Below are 16,864 nucleotides of genomic sequence, written 5' to 3' on the forward strand. Positions count from 1 at the left end.
GCCGCACGGATCTGATGCATGCACGCGGGCAGACGAGGATTTTTCATCAGTCTCTCCTTACCAGTTTAAGACTTCTCGTTTGAAGTCGACACCGTGAGAGGCATGGTCAGAAATTGGGATCCACCGCTCCCAGGAATGGGAGAGCCTCAAGCGGGGCGTGTAGGGTGAAATGTGATACGAGGAAAGCCATCAAGAGATAGATGATCACAGTGCTGTGGCATTCACCATCCAGGCCACTGACGGGGCAGGGAAACAGGACCCAAGGATGCTCTGAGATCCCGGCCATTAACCTAGCAGTACCTAGTTTGGGCATGTGGATTGGTGGATGTGATAGGCATATCATATGATGCCATGCCAGTGCCGTGACCGGTTTGGAGGGATGGTATGCACTCCAAAATTATCACGACAGCGCAGGCACTGGCCAGACGAAGGTTTGAAAACTCTGTCGTCAAATCTCATAATCATGTAGTCTAGTCTACCAGTCCGTATTGTGTTCTAGGTGGGGGCCATCTGTGTCGGCCTCTCGGAAGGAGGCTGTACTACTAGAGCGGCAATAATGTTGGAAAACGGCCGCACTGCCGCAGGGCCGCAGGAGGCAACGCTTCCAGCCTTCCACTTTTGCAGGGATTCTTGAGAAACAGAGGAAGGGTCCCCCGCATGGCCCTGGGGGTCCACAGGGCACCGGCCTGTTTCGTCGCCGCCTCCTGAACGGGGACAAAGAGGAGACCGGCCCAGGCAATCCATGGGCTGTACCGAAGTATGCGGTCTACCCGGGTTTGTGTGTGTGTGTGTCGCCTGGTTAAACTCCTACTGGTCAATTGATCGATCGAGAGGGGGTGGTGGAGGGAGGGGATGGTGGGCATCACAGCCAACCACTTTGCTTGCAACGGTTGGATGGAGACCACACGGCGATGCATGTGCATGTGCATGGGCATGGACATGGGCTCGTGTGTATCTTTTTTACAGTACCCTTTACGTGTATTCCACATCGTCGCCTTCTAGCACGCATTGGTGCATTGGTATCGTATCTACCGTGCACAGTGTATCTTATCTCCAGCAGAGGACCAGAGCAGGATGGCCAACACCGCTGCTGAGGCGACCACCCAGACCAGCCAAAACAAGGCCCACTCGATGACGGCCTGTGTCAGGGGGTTGCCCATGCGCCCAGGTGCCCACCGTCCCAGGTCCCACCCCCCGTCGACCCTGGCAGCCACGCCGACAGAAGACAGCCGGACCCTGCGTTGGCCAAAGATACGTAATTGCGAGACTGTATGTAGCCTTTGTCCAAAATAAAAGCTTTTGACGCCCACTCGGCCGCCCTTTATCACAGCCTCACGGCCAGCGACTCACATCCAAGGTCCCGTGTCCCCCTGCTTGGCATTGCAATCCCGCAGAGGCCTCAACTCCCTCGCACACCATTACCCTCTGTGACTCGACAGCCAAGCAGACCTGCAACTGCAACAGGGCAATATCAATTGAACGCCGGATCCTGAATTTCCTGCGGCCCGCAGCCACACTGAAGATTGTCTTGCTTTGTCTTGTCTTATCTCACCTCGACCTGGCTTGACTGACTTGCCTCACCATTTGCTGCTCTGCCCTGCTCTGCATATCCGGTGCACCGGCAATGAAGTACGGCCAGAACTTCGAGAAGGAATCAGTACCAGAATGGAGCCTCCGTACGTGGTAATGCGCCCAACCAATTCGTTGTGCCGTCCCGTCCCACCATGTCCTGTCTCTATCTAGTCTCGTCTTCCTTCTCGATGAGTATGTTTGCGCCTGTGGCTGACGCCTCCCTCACACAGATAACATCGACTACAATTCCCTGAAGCACTTCATCAAGGCCAACACCACCAGGGACCAGGCCAAGGCAATAGCGATACCCGGCCAACCCGACACCCACCTTGCCAAGGTCGAAGACGAGCTCTACAACGAACTATGCGCCCAACATGACAGCGCCGGGCTCTTCGTCTCCGCCAAGGCCGACGAGATAACACGCCGACTACGTATGCACATTCCCGCCCCCCTGCACCGCTGGTTACACATGCACACCAGTGGCTCTCACGGCATCTCTTGCCCTCCCCTGAGCAACCAGTCTGACTGACTTCGTCTTGCAGAGCACCTGTCCAGCCAGGTCCAACGGCTCATTGCACGATGCAACGACGAGGACCCCGAGCGAATTCCACGCAAAAGGCAGCGCAGGTTTATTAAGCTCGAACGTGATGTTCTCAAGTGCGGCAACGATATACAGGATCTTCGGCGCTTCGTCAGCGCGCAGTCCATTGCCTTCCGAAAGATCCTGAAGAAATACAGGGTACGAGTCAGCATTCCGCGCCTCGCATACCCCTTTCCCGCTAACATGACGGTTAGAAATGGACGGGCTCGAGCACATTGGGGAATCGCTTCAGAGATGATGTCTTAACGCAACCAAAGAGTTTTACTCGGAGGGACTTCCACCCCCTGCAACAGGCATATGACGAGCTGCTCTCGATCATCCAGGCATCATCACCCGCGCAGAGTTACCCTCAGTCCCCGGGCACCGACGGCGAGTCCTCTAATTCCGGGGCACCAGAGAACCCACGGCAGTCCCTGCGGCGAGTGACTATCCACGCCGGACCACCCGAAACTCGCACATTCAACTCTTTGAATCGACAAGCCGGGTATTGGAACGAATATGAGAACGGAAGTGAAAACGGAGATGCGGGCGACGAATACGTGATATATATCAACCCTGACGAAGAGACCGACTACGGCGCGGATCTGAAGGCCCTGGTCAATGCCATTGCTGCACCATTCTCTAAAGCCCGCTCCTGGGTCAAGGTTCGGGGGCGGGAGCGTCAGTCTCTTCTGGGAAGACAGAGCAGCGGCGCCAGCTACGGCGCCACCGATAGCAACAACTCTCCGCCTCAGGATGGCTACTTCGCGAGCCACGCAGCTCGGCAGCTCCAGAGCAGTGGGAGTGATTCCCACACCGCGGTTGCGACCGATGGCGAGGACGACGCCGACGCCGATCTCGATCTCGAGGCAGATATTGGGTACGCGAGCTCTGAGGAATTCCCAGCCGGGTATGAGACCCACTGGGCGACGCTGCCGTCCGTCAGCGACCAGCGCATGGCCATGTACAAGGATCGGGTCATGTTCATGGTCACCAGCGGCTTGTACGCCATGTCGTTCCTGCTGCTGGGCATCTCGACCGTCCTCATGCTCACCGGGCGTCACAAGCTGCGCGTCGAGGTCGATGCGGGCGTGACGATAGGCAGCGTTGTTTCCATGGGCTGCGCGTGCACCGCGCTGGCTCTGACCACCGCACGGTGGGACTTGTTGGGCGTCGGCAACAAGGTGGTTGTGTCGGTCACGTTCGCGACGATTTGTGTCCTCAACGGGATGTTGCTCATCCTGGTCATGGGGAATACTGCGCTGTGACCCTGTTTCCTATGTACCATGTATTATTGGGCGGCCTCGATGTCTTTCGTGATACCATATGAGCGGACGACTTTTCATCTTACTAGACTGGACCAGACATTATTTGCGACAAAAAAAGCATGTATGGCTTGGTTGGTTGGCAAAATTGTCCGGTTTCTAGATTGTAAAGTATCTCAGTGTACTTATACGTTCGAGCGCGGTGTCTATTAGAATATGAACGAATTGATACTTTGTTATTTGCACAATTAGACTGTCTCTTTCAGTAGATATGGGCTGGATACTGTCGTTCCGGACTCGGACCTGTGGCTCCGAACGTCGAGTACGGAATGCCATTCAATTTATCCGGGACAGCAACACTCCGAAAAATGAAGAAGGGGTTACGTATACGCGAATTCCGCCCAATCGCGATCCTAGGCAAGCGAGTGATTGTATGTTAGGAACTGGTCATAAAACCTCGGACTGCCTGCGCTCATCTACTCATATGTAGGTGACGATCCATACGCAGCGTGACCGCCGAGCAACGCCTGTCTAGTCATAATTCACACCATGCTGTCTTCCATCTTTGCCGCGTACATGCTGGCTTGCGCGGGCGTCGCCCTGGCTAAGCCAGAGCAGATCCGGGCCGTGCAGGACCCCATCTTTCACTTCTACCTGCAGTCGTACCCCAAGAATGGCAAGTTCATGGCCCTCCTCAAAGACCTGAGAGAAGAAGCGAGGAAGACAGGAAATGGGTATGACTAGCCTCGGATGAACCGGCCTCCTAACTTGTTTGTGAAATAGCCTCCCTTGCAGTCATGGGGCCCGAAGCCTCATCCGAGTTCTTCAACATCAACGGCAGCAGTAGGTCGCCCGGGAAAAGGACAGACCCGTGGTTTGTAAAATGAAGAAACCTGCTGACAAGACCGCAGTCCAGTCCGCCAATACAAGCCTCTACCTCAACGTGGGCAGCGACAGCACCTCGTACAAGACACTCACGTTCGGCACGGCGGCGTCGACGAGCGCGTGGGCCCTCGAGGGCGACACAATCATCACCGCGCAGAGTAGTTCCTGGGGCCGGCGTGAGTTTTCCGATCTTGCCAAATTGCGGGTGCCATCCCCCGGTGGTCGTTTGCAGACCGCTGCGAAAATGTGTATACTGATGGGCTCTCCCCTACGTGTCTTATAGAGCTCAACTTCCTTGCTTGCAAACTGGACGGGGACTACTGGCAGGTCTACTTGCAGACAGGCAGCGCGACGCCCAGTGGAGGCACCTGCAGCAATTACCAGTCGCTGCATCTGCCGTGTCTCTGTTGAGAGTGGGAATTAAAGGGGATGAACTGAAGGAGTGGGAGTCATGGGATCTTGTCTTAAATTCATGAGTGTATTCCTGGGGACCTCTGGTCAAGAATCCAATGCAGTAGGTTTGTCGCATATTGTGTGGCTATTTGTCATCTAGGACAATAAGCTGTACAGATCTCATGCACACCTGTTGGGGAAGTACTGTTGAGAAATAGTCATAGAAATGGCATGCCATGAACATGAACTTTGCATTGTATCTCGACGGGGTGGACCGGCGTCAGCCAAATATTCTCTGTTTCGGATTTGTTTAATTGTGCCACTTGATACCCAAGCGACTGAGCCTGGATGGGTGCATTGACCCCATAGGTGGTGAATGCGATTAAGGACAATCATAGCTGGGAGAATGCTCCAAAGCAAAAGCAGTGTTGATGAGCTTCGTCACTTGTACGAACTCCACAGCAACCTCGCCTGTTTGCAACGGTGTCAAGCTGATGCTTGGGACATGATTTCCTCTTCCTTCATCTTCCTCAGATGCGCGAAACACTTTCTCTCATAATCAAGTCATCGACTTCTGCAGTATGCGCAACGCGAAGCGGTTATTAGATAGCTACACAGCAGGCGCGTCCAAGAAAGGCCTACAGATTCCGAGCTCAATATCCTACTCGGGCTGCAATTTACACATAGAGAACTTGACGGGGAAACCATATGATCAGTCGCAACCCATTGTCCGTGATAGAGAAGCACGTCATGTTTCGATACCCATGCGAATGAGCAAGTGTACTCTTTCCAGTTCAAAAGAACACGAATCTTGCCATAACTAATATTCACGAGCCTGATTCCTCAGTCGCGCGTTGGGGAAGATTCACAAAATATCAGTATTCAGCATATCACATTGGTCTACCCGTGCGGGATAGCACGTTCGCACGTTCAGCGCAATAGAGCTCATGGCCACCCTGTTGTTGCCAACCGGCGTACACTCATCGCTGATCCCCATGTGGAGTGTGGCTACCAGTGCAGCCCCTCGTGATGACGTCCATGCATCTGAATTACTTGCCTAGCAATGCCGGAAAGATGCAGGGTATGATCTTGGGACAGCCCTGGGGCTCCTCTGAACGACCGAATGAGAAGGACGCGCAGTGCTGGATCCGAGGTTCCGATCACTTAGATGGACTCAAATACTTGCCAAGTAAAGAGCACCGCCCTCTCAACTGAACACACCATTTTGGTACTGTCAGGCATGCATGTATCTTGGGACGCTGGCATCCGGATGTGGTCGCCGCTCGAATGCATGAGCCACCAAGTCACCTCGGTGGCAGTTGTACAGTCACAAATACGTTACGACCCAAGGCAGCTTACCTGACCTTCCATGAACGCTCCAGCCTCCAAGAAATACAGCAAATATATCATCACACAAAATGCACCCCTCAGCCCACCCCTGCTTCTGCGTGACGTACGCAATAGTCCCTGCGGTTGACCGACCTGCGGGGAAGGCCTCGCCCCGACACTTGTGGGTCTAGAATTCGTCTACGCAGAACCCCCATCTTGGTCCCGGAGAAGGCGACGCAATCATGGCACAGATCATTGCCGATCTTGAGGACCATGATGACAGCCATGACCTTGAAGGTGGGGTCCTGCATATGTGGCCCCTCCAAGCTTGGACGAACGTTCCTTTTCTGCGAAGGGTCAGACAACGATCTTGGACGAGTGCAAACGTGACTGCAATCAAGCCTTGTTGGTCTTCACACCTAACAAGCACAATGGTCGGCCAAGGTGAGGCGCATATGTACACATCCGCCAACGAGTTTCTGCAGGAGCGTGAGCCCAGTCATTTCGTACAGAGAGAGTCTGTGAGGAGTTGTCTAACTGGTTTGAGGAGTCACCTGGGCTGCCGCATCATGTGGCCACTGGAAAGTGCTTTGGCATTGGCTTCCCAAAAAGTTGCCATAGCATCAACGGATTTTGCAGGCGAGACAATCTGCTCCAGGACAGTTGACATTGTGGCTGCAATGATGCCTCAATACATGCAGCACTTGATCGGGTGGCTCGCGGTCTGCACTGCAGCGTCTCCTTATGTATCAGTCCCGTCAAGTGTGCCAGCCGACGCGTCGAGCATCGTCGACCCCGACTTTGCCGGATTCGCGTTCGAGCAAGCCTCTCTCTGGAACTATGCGCTAGACCTGGATGGGAACCCGAACGTCTTCTCCCAGAATCTCATTGCCGAGGTCACAAAGCGCACAGGTGGAAAGCCCTTGATTAGACTTGGTGGCACGAGGTAGGACTTTTCACTTCTCTATCCAAATGTTTCCAAGCGTCGTTGATTCCCTTGTCTGCAGTGCCGACTACGCATACTATCTCGAGAATCAGACTACACCAGCTGAGCCCAGAGCTGAAGTATACAACTACCAAGATGTCGGGGGGACCACAATCGGCCCATCGTATTGGGACCTATGCCTTAATTTCCCCGATGCCTTATATATCATTCAGACCCCTCTCGCTATCACGGATATAAACGAGACGGTACTCTGGGCCACGACCGCGGTGGAGCATATCGGCATCGACAGGATCCATTCCTTCGAGCCTGGGAACGAGCCCGACCTTTATCCCTCAGGCAACTTGGGGCCGCCGACCTACCAAGGCAAGCAGGACAACGAATCCTACGTTGGCAACTTCACAGCGTACGCAGCTGCCACTGCCGACGCAGTGAATGCCCCGTCCGAGCCCTTCTTCCAGGCCTTCGACGTCAGTGCCCACTTTGGTCTCGAGGATGCTTATATCCTCGACGTGCCCACGGGCTTCGGACTCGGCATTGACGATGATAGCATCGTCAAAACAGTGGCGCACCACTACTACCAGACGGACTGTTGCCTCACAGCTGGAGACCTCGCCACTGGCCTGATGTCGCACAGAGCCATAAGCGGGCGCCTTGACCTGTTGAAGCCCGCAATCGACTGGCTGAAGGAGAACAAACCGCACATCCCTTATATCATGTCGGAAATCGGCAACTCGTTGAACCCGACCCATGACTACTCCTATCAGGCCGTCCTGGGCTCCGCCCTCTGGCAGGTTGACTTCCAGCTGTACAGCCTGACCATCGGCATCGCCCGCTTCAACTTCCAGCAAATCATGCACAGCGGCTTCGACCTGTGGCTGCCCGTCGCCTCGGGCGACTCCCAGCCGCAGGTGTTCGCCAGCTATTACGCGCAACCGTTCGTGACGGACTTTGTCGGCAGCAGCGGCAGTGCCCGCGTCTCGCAGCTGGACATCACGGACGAGGCCACCGGCAATTGGGCCGGGTATGCGGCGTTTGAAGATGACGTCCCAAAGAGGCTGGCGTTCGTGAACCTGAACTACTGGAACAGCTCGAGCTCCACGACAGAAAGGGCGAGCCAGACTGTCACGGTCGGGCTGCCGGATGGCGTCACCAGTGTCACGGTGGATCTGTTGAGTAGCCCGCTGGGAGCTGGGGCGAGCGCCGATACGATCACGTACGGAGGGAGTCAGTGGACGTATGAGAGCTTGGGGAAGGAGGTTACGGGTGTCAGGAATGATACTAAAATTTTGGCTGTGGAGAATGGTCAGGTTAACATCACAATCTGTCAGAGCTCAGCGGTTTTGGTGCACCTGGCAACCTGAATGTTGACCATACCTACAGCTGAATTCTAGAGTTAGGTGTAGAGAATAGTGCCCAGCTCTTCTAGCGTTTACTTAGCAATTAGCTGAGCCTTTAAAAATCGCACTTGAATCTGGAACTCAGCAAGGCGGCCCCATGGAAAAGGATTCGTAGTAGCACATCAGCTATGATTATATGGCAAGGTCACCCGAATGGGTAACTAGCAGTTGTAATAAATGCTCGATTCGAAAAGTCACCAAGGATATTGATTGGCATCCTCATTTTTTGAGATATCCAGCCCTCGATCAAGTTGTTTCTGATGCTCCTTGTCCAGATATTCGAGGAGCACAGTCTCATACTTCTCCACGCCCTTGTATCTCCTCACATCCGAGCCCCAGCTGCGCACAGCGCTCGCCAGCCTCCCGGGAACGTAGTCCTCCTGCGCAATGTCGGTGACAGGATGGAAGTAAGTCCTGATTGTGAAGACCACAGCCCCCGTCTTCGGTAGCCTCCTCAGCGTCTGCCTCTCCGACCGGAACATGTGGTGCTCGACAGCCCGGTCCTTCTGCGCCGTGTCCCAGCTGATGGCCGGGCTGTCCTCGGGCCCGATGCTCCAGCTCCAGGCGAGGTCATCGTCGACCTGGATGAAATAATTGTTACGCGCGTAAAGGTCCTCGCACTTCAATCTCCTGAAGAAGCTCATCATGCCGCGTTCCAGCTTCTCCTTGAACTGCGGCACGTCGCCCGAGGTGTGGATCTCCGACAGAGGCATTCCAACTTTATCCTCTAGGCGCCAGAAGCCGGGCAGGAGGATGGCACCTGAAAGCAGGTAGTACTGCCCGTCTGGCTTCTCAAACATCAGAGCCAGATCATCCTGGACGAGCCTGGCGCACATCTGTATGGGGTCTTCCTTGAGGGGCCGCTCAACAATGTTGAACTTCTCGCCGGACCATAGGTTATCGAGGCCAACTTCAGCCCGCTTGTAGAGCGTGGGGTACCGTGCGGGCAGGTATTCGGTCAACTCCTCGAGCAGCTCGACGGCGGCAGGGTAGGCCTCGGGCAAGGTGAGACAGCTCTTGGCACCTCGCTCTGCGATCCGACGGGCCTTGTCGGCGTGGTAACGAGGGTAATGATTATCAAGCTGGATCCAGTCGTCGAAGTTGACTGTGCGAAGGCCCATGGTAACGTTGTATTTTGGCCCGTAGCGGAATGCCCTGTATGGAAGGGGCTTGGTCGTTTCTAGGGACCAGTCTGGGTAGGGAGGGGCTTTGGGGGTTCGGAAGCTGCTGGGTGTCCATTGTCCAGGGACTCTCTTCTCTGGCGTCCGTGTGCCGGATTTCTCGTGATCTGCCTGGCGGGGTGTCTGCAGTCTTGCTCGGCGATTCTTTGTGATGAGGCGAGCCCCCACTAGGGATATGAGAGAGACGAGGAAGAAAAGCCCATAGAGCGTTGGCTTTGAAATGTACATTGTGGTCAATTAGCAACTCAATCCGTGCTTGAAAGCTGAAAGAAAGGACTCGAGGTCATCGCTAACGAGGACGTTAAAAAAGACTTTCGATATTGTCAGCTGCGGCAAACGGAGTGGTCCTTTTATGATTATCTGCCGCAAGAGTCGGCAACAACTGCCAGTTGAGTTCAAGCTAATCTTGAAAGGCGATCTGGGCCAGATAAGAGGCCAGTTGTCGTCGCCAAGTCACACGTCATGTGGGCATGAAAGCCCCCGGATGGCAACCTCCGAGATAGGCGGCAGCCGGTTACCTGCCGCTAAAAGCTGGGGAAGTCGTTTTGGGGCATAGAGGGGAGAAACGGCAGACAGCCACGAGATAAGACTGCGATGGACTTGCAGGCGAGGTGGAGAATCGATGCACTATCTAGTCCCGGCCATCATCCCGACCTATCTCCCTCGGTGTGGAGAAATTGTAGCACTCGTGTTTGGCATAGACATGGACCGACCGATCTGAAAGTCTCCACGAGGGAAATCAAGGACTCGCAAAGATCGTACAGTCCCAGCGCAGCGCAAAAAGATGCAAGATCTATGTCGAGTCTTGGGTGAACGCAGAGCTCCGAGACGAATTGTCCAAGTATCAATGGAATTAACCAAGAGAACTTAGAAGCTCTTTTAAGTTGTTTCGAGCCTGATATACGTGATGGGATACATGGATTTGCGAGGCCATCCCGGAATTGTTCAAGTGGACTCCGGACTTCGAGACACCCTGCTGGCGGTTGGAGGGACCACTGCCGAGATCATTTTGCAACCCAGTTTCTGCTTGAAATTACACAGCGAGGTCGGAAGGGGGCTAAGTGACAAAGCAAGGACAGTAATATCTCAGTTTCCTGGGTGGCATCTCGAGAGAAGCATGTATGCTATCAGCCATGCGAAAGAAGTGTGGCATTTCATCTGATAACAACTATTTGATCAAATTTAGGCATGATGATAATAAAATGAATACTGTCAACCGAGAGTTGGAGAGGAGCACTACTTCTAAAAAGGTTTCTACCGATATTCATTCCACGATTACATTTTCTGCCACTCCATAATAAATACATATGGATACTCATGCACTCAATGCGACTTGCTTCATATTTGTATTTGCAAGTGAAAATCCATTCCTCAAAATCTCTCACACGAGGTGAATCCCCGACAGTTACGCACTGTTCCCACGTTTCGACAGTTCCATCAAACGGTGAATCTCCACTCCGGGTGGTCATCCCCCATATTATTCACGTCGGGTTCGTCCAATCTCCAGTCCCTCTCACCCCGATCTCTCTTCTTGTTTTCCCTCCGCACGCCGAAGAACAAAGCCGTACACGCAGCGCCACATATCCACACAAGCCCAAGGCTCACACCATATCCAGTCCGATATTCAGGAGCTTCTGCTTGGAAGTAGATGTTGCTTGCTACGATACCCCCACAGTTTCCAAAGCCGGCCTGCATGGCCGCGGCGACCGATCGCTTATAGTGTCCGCTGACATTATTCTGCAGCCATGTCAAGGTGACCGGCTGAGTGATGTAGCCGCCGCTGACGATGAGGAATAGAGCAAAGTACTGCACGCCGACGGAGATGCTGTGCTGGCAGAGGAGCAGGATGTAGCCAATGCTCGCAACTGTCACGCCGACCATGGTGAAGGTGTACCGGTGGCGCATCCGATCAGTCAGGTATGCTGTTGTGATACAACATACGGTTGCGACAGCGAATATCGGGATGCTGCGAACCTGAGCCTCTTCGGCTCTGTAACCTAGCTGTTGGATGATTGTCGGGATGAAGAACTGCGTGCTGATTAGCACCCCAGTGCCCATTAGCCAGAGCAGGAACCTTACCGATCCACTATAACCGGTGTTCACTATGCTGCAAGATTCACATTTCGTGGTTAGCTGGGAACATCAGGATTGCAAAACAGGTATTCGGGCCTGGGCAGAGCTGGGATGAGTTCAACAATATTGCTCACCCGAAATACATAAAAATGCCACAGTAAATCTTCCAGTCACTGAAGATGCGCTTTCCCGCTCTTCTGTCTAGGTGATCCATTTTTGCTTCGCCCCTATCTTGTGCAAGTCGAGCAATCAGGATCTTTCGCTCGTCGTCATTGAGGAACTTGGCTGTCTCAGGCCAGTCTGCTGTAAAGAACTTTGATGCGGCCCCAATGACTACTGTCGCCAGCCCTTCGATAAGGAAGATCCTGTTTGTGTATGAAAACGTTAGCGCTTATCACGGGAGCCACCAGGAATGAATTATAGATACGCACCATCTCCACGCGTTGTAACCCCCAACGTCACGCATATTGGCGATAGCATAAGCCAGGAGGCCAGAGACCGCACCTGCCATGATGCTCGCGGAGAAGAACAGCGAGAGGCGCCATTGCAGCTCGAATCGGGGGTAGTACATATCTGATCAGATAAACGCAGCCTTACTGCAGTCAGCTTTTAATCGTGGACTTCGGCATACGCATCAGGGCTCCATAATTACCGGGGAAGACACCGGCCTCGAAGAGCCCCAACAGAAACCGACAGGCAATCAGGCCACCGACGTTATTGACCAGGCCTTGGCCAACGGTAGCAATACCCCACAAGACCTGGAAAAGTCAACTTCCAATCAACTCCGTCCAACCGTTTTGGACACAGAATGCGCGGAACTTTACCATGATGATACTGAGCCACGTGGAAGGAGCAACCCGTTTGAGAATAATGTTGCTAGGTACCTCGAAAAGTATGTATGGCACGAAGAATACGAAAAGCGCTACGTTGTAGTCGTGGCCCGTCATATTGAGATCTTCCACCATTCCCTGGATTCTCGCGTTGCCTGTCATTTCTGTTTAGTACATTGCAGCCGGTCTTAAGGAGGCCTTCCAAAAGAAGGAGTCACTGGAGAGCGCTCACCAATATTCGTCCGATCGAGGAAGGACATAAAAAAGAGAAGAGTAATGCAGGGCAATACATGACGGTCACATTTCCGCCTCAGCTTCTTCTCAGTCTCGCTATCCCACGAAACCGCCTGTGACTTGCCAACGTCCTCATGAGCGACTTGAGGAGCCTTTCCCTCAATCTCATCGCTTGTGGATGCCATGGCGGTTCGGAATCCGGAGCGGGCAAGACGACAAGGAGTGCACTTTCGGTGAAGCGATGGAAATGAACCGGCAAGACCGTGTGGGAGAGATTTGGCAAGCTTTTAAAGAAGGGCGTGAACCACTGGCCCAGCCGAATACCTCGTAGAAGTTGCAATGCACGAGAGACTCAGGCAGTTGCAGAAACGCCAAAGTCTAATTTCCTGGTCTATATAGCGCACGTAAAGGATGGCGAGTACCGGCTGCTGCTTTCCCCGCTGTTGGTAGGTCTCTCGTACGTACGATAATCATATGGGAAGCAATTGTATATTAGTATTATTCTGTCTAAGTTCTAAAAGGCTACGTGCCTTAAAGGGGATAACTAAAGTAGCCTTTTAAGTGCAAGGGTTGTATTTATTAATACTTATAGTTTTTCTTTTCTTTTAATAAGTATATATAATCCTTATTATAAGAAAGCATTATTAAAGAGGCTTAAAATCATAACTTATAAGTTTTAAAGCAAGTTTTAATAATTTTCGCTATTATATTATCCCTTAAACTTATAACCTTTATTATTATATTATCCCTTAAATATTATACTTATTATCTTTAATACTTAGCTTTTAAAGTTGCTTTTTTATAAAGATTATTAACTTTTGCATAAAGGCCTTAATTTTAAATTTCTTTTTTATAAGGAAAGTTAATATTTATAAAGCTAATATTAAATTCTTTAGCTTGCATTTATTTTTATTATATATTTTTATAATATAAATATTATTATCTTTATTCTTACTTTTATTATTAAAATATACTTAATATTACTTTAAATTAGTTTTTTTTTAATTACTTTTTATTTTCTTAAAATTAAGTATTATAAATAGCTTAATTATTTATTAACTTCTTTTCTTACTTTTTATTATTCTTTTTAATTTCCTTAATAATTATCTTTTATTTAAATTGCTTAAGTAATAATATATATTTTTTAATAAGTCCTTTTATATATAAGCCTTATATATATTTATTAATAGTGTGGGAATAGTATGTATGTGCATTACGTACAGCGTGCCCATATAGTGGGCACGCTGCAGGCAATGCATAGATTTAAAAGTATAAGGTTTAAATTAGTCTTATTAATAGCAGCTGCCAGTTAGTGCCAGCTAGCTGCTAGCTAGCGGTTACATACCCCACGCATAAACTACCATAGCTAGCTTATAACTAAATAAAAAAAGGCTGTAGCTTTGCTATAACCTACCCTTTACATTATAGCTAAATTAATTACACACTTTATTTATTTATTATTAATTATATAAAAGCTAAACCAACACTAATTAATGCTTGCTTAGCAAGCATAAATAGTTAGGTATTAAAGAAATAAATTTTATCCCTTAAAAGCCCATTTGCTTGCAATAATTCCATTAAGGAACTTTATATTAATAATAATGCTATAAGCTATTAAAAAGCCTAATTAAGCATTAAAAACCAATCCATAGCAATAATATTTAATTTTTAATTGCATTTATTAACGCAGATTATTAACAATAATAATTATAAAAAGCCTTAATTAAAAAGCCTTCCTTAATATACCCTTAAGCAATCATAACCTTCCCTAATTATTAAAAGCCTTTTTACAATACCCTTAATTATTAAATAAATTAATAATAAGCTTTACTTAATTTTATTTAATTTATAGCAAATACTTAACTTTTAAGTAAAATTAATTAATTTATAGTAAATACCTAACTTTTAATTATATTGCCCTTATACCCTTAACCTTCCTTGCAATACCTTTAAGAAGCCCTTGCTTAACACCCTTAAGAAGCCCTTGCTTAATACCCTTAAGAAGCCCTTACTTAACACCCTTAAGAAACCCTCGCTTAATACCCTTAAGAAGCCCTTGCTTGGCACCCTTAAGAAGCCCTTGTTTGCAATTAATGCCCCTTAGGGTACTTGCATAATATCCCTAGGGCTTATAACTCTTTAAAAACCCCCTAAGCACTTAATGAAATGCAAAACACTTTAAACGCTTTAAAGTATTGGTAAATAACGTTTCTTTTAATTAATTTACGCACTTAATTAGCACGTTTAATTAAATACTTTAAAGAATGTTAATAAAAGCAAGCAATTAATGCAATTATCTTATTTGCTTAGTTAATGTTATGGGCTGGCCCCAAAGGGGCTCCAGGCTGGCTAGCGCCTTCTCCCATAAGCTGCAAAGCAGCAACCTTTTAACCATTAAGCCAAAAGGTACGTAATAATCCAAGCTCCCTTGGATTATCTAGCCACACTATATAAGGCTTGGGCAATAGCCCAAGCCCATCACAGTTAACTTAAAATTATTAAGGGGAATAATTAAGATTTATTGCTAGTTTAATTATATAAATAACTTAATTAAACCTTTAAAATATTTACCTTTTAATGATAATTAATATTTAATTAATAAGCATAATCTTTTCTTTTTTTAATGCCCTTCTTATTAATGCCCTTTAATAAGATCTTAAGCATAAATTACTTAAAAAGCTAATAAAGGTTAGTTTGCTAAGCAATAATAGCATTTAAGCGCTATTACTTATAAGTAAATGGTTTAAAAGTTAATTATTAACTTATAAGCATAACATAAGAACGTTCTCTTCCTTTTCCCTTTTACCTTATAATTAATTATTATAAGATTTACCTTAATAGCGATAACCTTTGCATTAATAATAGCTCCTTTTTTTAGTAAAGAGGAGGTTATTAATATAATTAAAAGCCTTAAAGGTTATTTAAGTTATAATAAAAATCTTTTTAATAAATTTTAACATAAGTTTTTATAAATAAATAAAGAAACGCTTTTAAAAAATTAATTAAAGGCTTTTCCATAAGCTTAAATAAATACTTTATTATTATAGAGTATATATAAGATGCAATTATATATTAATAGCAAAGGCATTAATTATTTTAGCTTAATTAAATAATTAAGAATTACTTTAATAGCCTTAAAAGGAGTTTATAATAATAACCTTTTACTTATAATTAAAGGCATATAAACGTTAAAAAAAGCCCAAGCTAATTAAGACAAAGCTAACCGTTATAAAGCAACCACCTTTTCCTTTTTATTAATCATAACTTCTTTATTAGCTAGCAATGCCCTTAACATAAGCCTTATAACAATAGCCTTTTTCGCAATAATAACCTCCTTGCTAAAAGATATAATAGCAATAGCTACCATTAGCTTAGGCTTAATTCATCCCTTAAGCACCTTAGCCAACTTAATAATAAAAAGAAAAAAGCTATTAAAGTAATAATTAATTAAAGCATAGCATTTAAATACTTTAAAGCTTTAAAATATTAATAATTAAATAATTTAATCAAGCAATTTAAGCACTTAAAGCATTTAGGTATACTTACACTTAAATACTTGCATTCAACCCACTAAAGCAACGGCCACAGAGCACTTAGCCCCCTATAGCCCCTTAAAGGACAAGACATTCACATCAACCAAGCAATCTAATTAGCCGAGCAATAATCTAAAGGAAAGCACGATTTTAAAGCGTTTACACGCACATATAAAAGACTGCCAGTGTGGGAATAATACGTATATGCATTACATACAGTGTGCCTACGCAATAAGCACGCTATAGGCAATGCATAGATTTAAAGGTGCAAGGTTTAGATTAGTCTTATCAATAATAGCTGCCAGCCGGTGCCAGCCGGCTGCCAACTAGCGATTATATGCCCTACGCATAAACTACCATAGCTAGCCTATAGCCAGATAGGGGAAGGCTGCAACTTCGCTGCAACCTACCCTCCACACCATAGCTAAATCAATTACACACTCTATTTATTTATTACCAACCATATGAAAGCCAAACCAACAAATAGTTTAATATAAAAAGTTTTAAATTTAAGTTAATATAATAATTTAATTCTTTAATAACTTAATTTTTTTAATTTAATATATATAAAAAATACTTAAAATTAAAATTCTTCTTAAGTTATTTATTATAAAAATTATAATAATTTAATATTTAAGATAATAAT

General features: G+C 47.7%; 4 protein-coding genes across 4 annotated transcripts; 3 read left to right on the forward strand and 1 right to left on the reverse strand.

The window, feature by feature from the left end:
- Positions 1-1,624: 1,624 nt before the first annotated feature.
- Positions 1,625-3,420, forward strand: INS49_012843 (uncharacterized protein; the record flags this gene model as incomplete). Its single annotated transcript, XM_043173545.1, has 4 exons — positions 1,625-1,676; positions 1,803-2,003; positions 2,115-2,311; positions 2,431-3,420. 4 exons carry the CDS (start codon positions 1,625-1,627, stop codon positions 3,418-3,420), a joined length of 1,440 nt encoding a protein of 479 aa, XP_043022842.1.
- A 794-nt stretch (positions 3,421-4,214) lies between these two features.
- INS49_012844 (uncharacterized protein) lies at positions 4,215-4,713 on the forward strand (the record flags this gene model as incomplete). The annotated part of the gene is made up of 3 exons (XM_043173546.1): positions 4,215-4,260; positions 4,329-4,478; positions 4,586-4,713. The coding sequence occupies 3 exons, from the start codon at positions 4,215-4,217 to the stop codon at positions 4,711-4,713; spliced, it is 324 nt and encodes a 107-aa protein (XP_043022843.1).
- A 1,742-nt stretch (positions 4,714-6,455) lies between these two features.
- INS49_012845 (uncharacterized protein) lies at positions 6,456-8,331 on the forward strand (the record flags this gene model as incomplete). Its single annotated transcript, XM_043173547.1, has 3 exons — positions 6,456-6,513; positions 6,796-6,970; positions 7,032-8,331. 3 exons carry the CDS (start codon positions 6,456-6,458, stop codon positions 8,329-8,331), a joined length of 1,533 nt encoding a protein of 510 aa, XP_043022844.1.
- Positions 8,332-8,561: 230 nt separating this feature from the next.
- On the reverse strand, positions 8,562-12,870 carry INS49_012846 (uncharacterized protein; the record flags this gene model as incomplete). The annotated part of the gene is made up of 8 exons (XM_043173548.1): positions 8,562-9,655; positions 11,066-11,576; positions 11,628-11,655; positions 11,756-11,986; positions 12,053-12,194; positions 12,253-12,379; positions 12,446-12,606; positions 12,753-12,870. 8 exons carry the CDS (start codon positions 12,868-12,870, stop codon positions 8,562-8,564), a joined length of 2,412 nt encoding a protein of 803 aa, XP_043022845.1.
- Positions 12,871-16,864: the final 3,994 nt, after the last annotated feature.

The sequence above is a fragment of the Diaporthe citri genome (genome assembly GCF_014595645.1).
Source record: "Diaporthe citri strain NFHF-8-4 chromosome Unknown scaffold_6, whole genome shotgun sequence".
Taxonomy (NCBI): domain Eukaryota; kingdom Fungi; phylum Ascomycota; class Sordariomycetes; order Diaporthales; family Diaporthaceae; genus Diaporthe; species Diaporthe citri.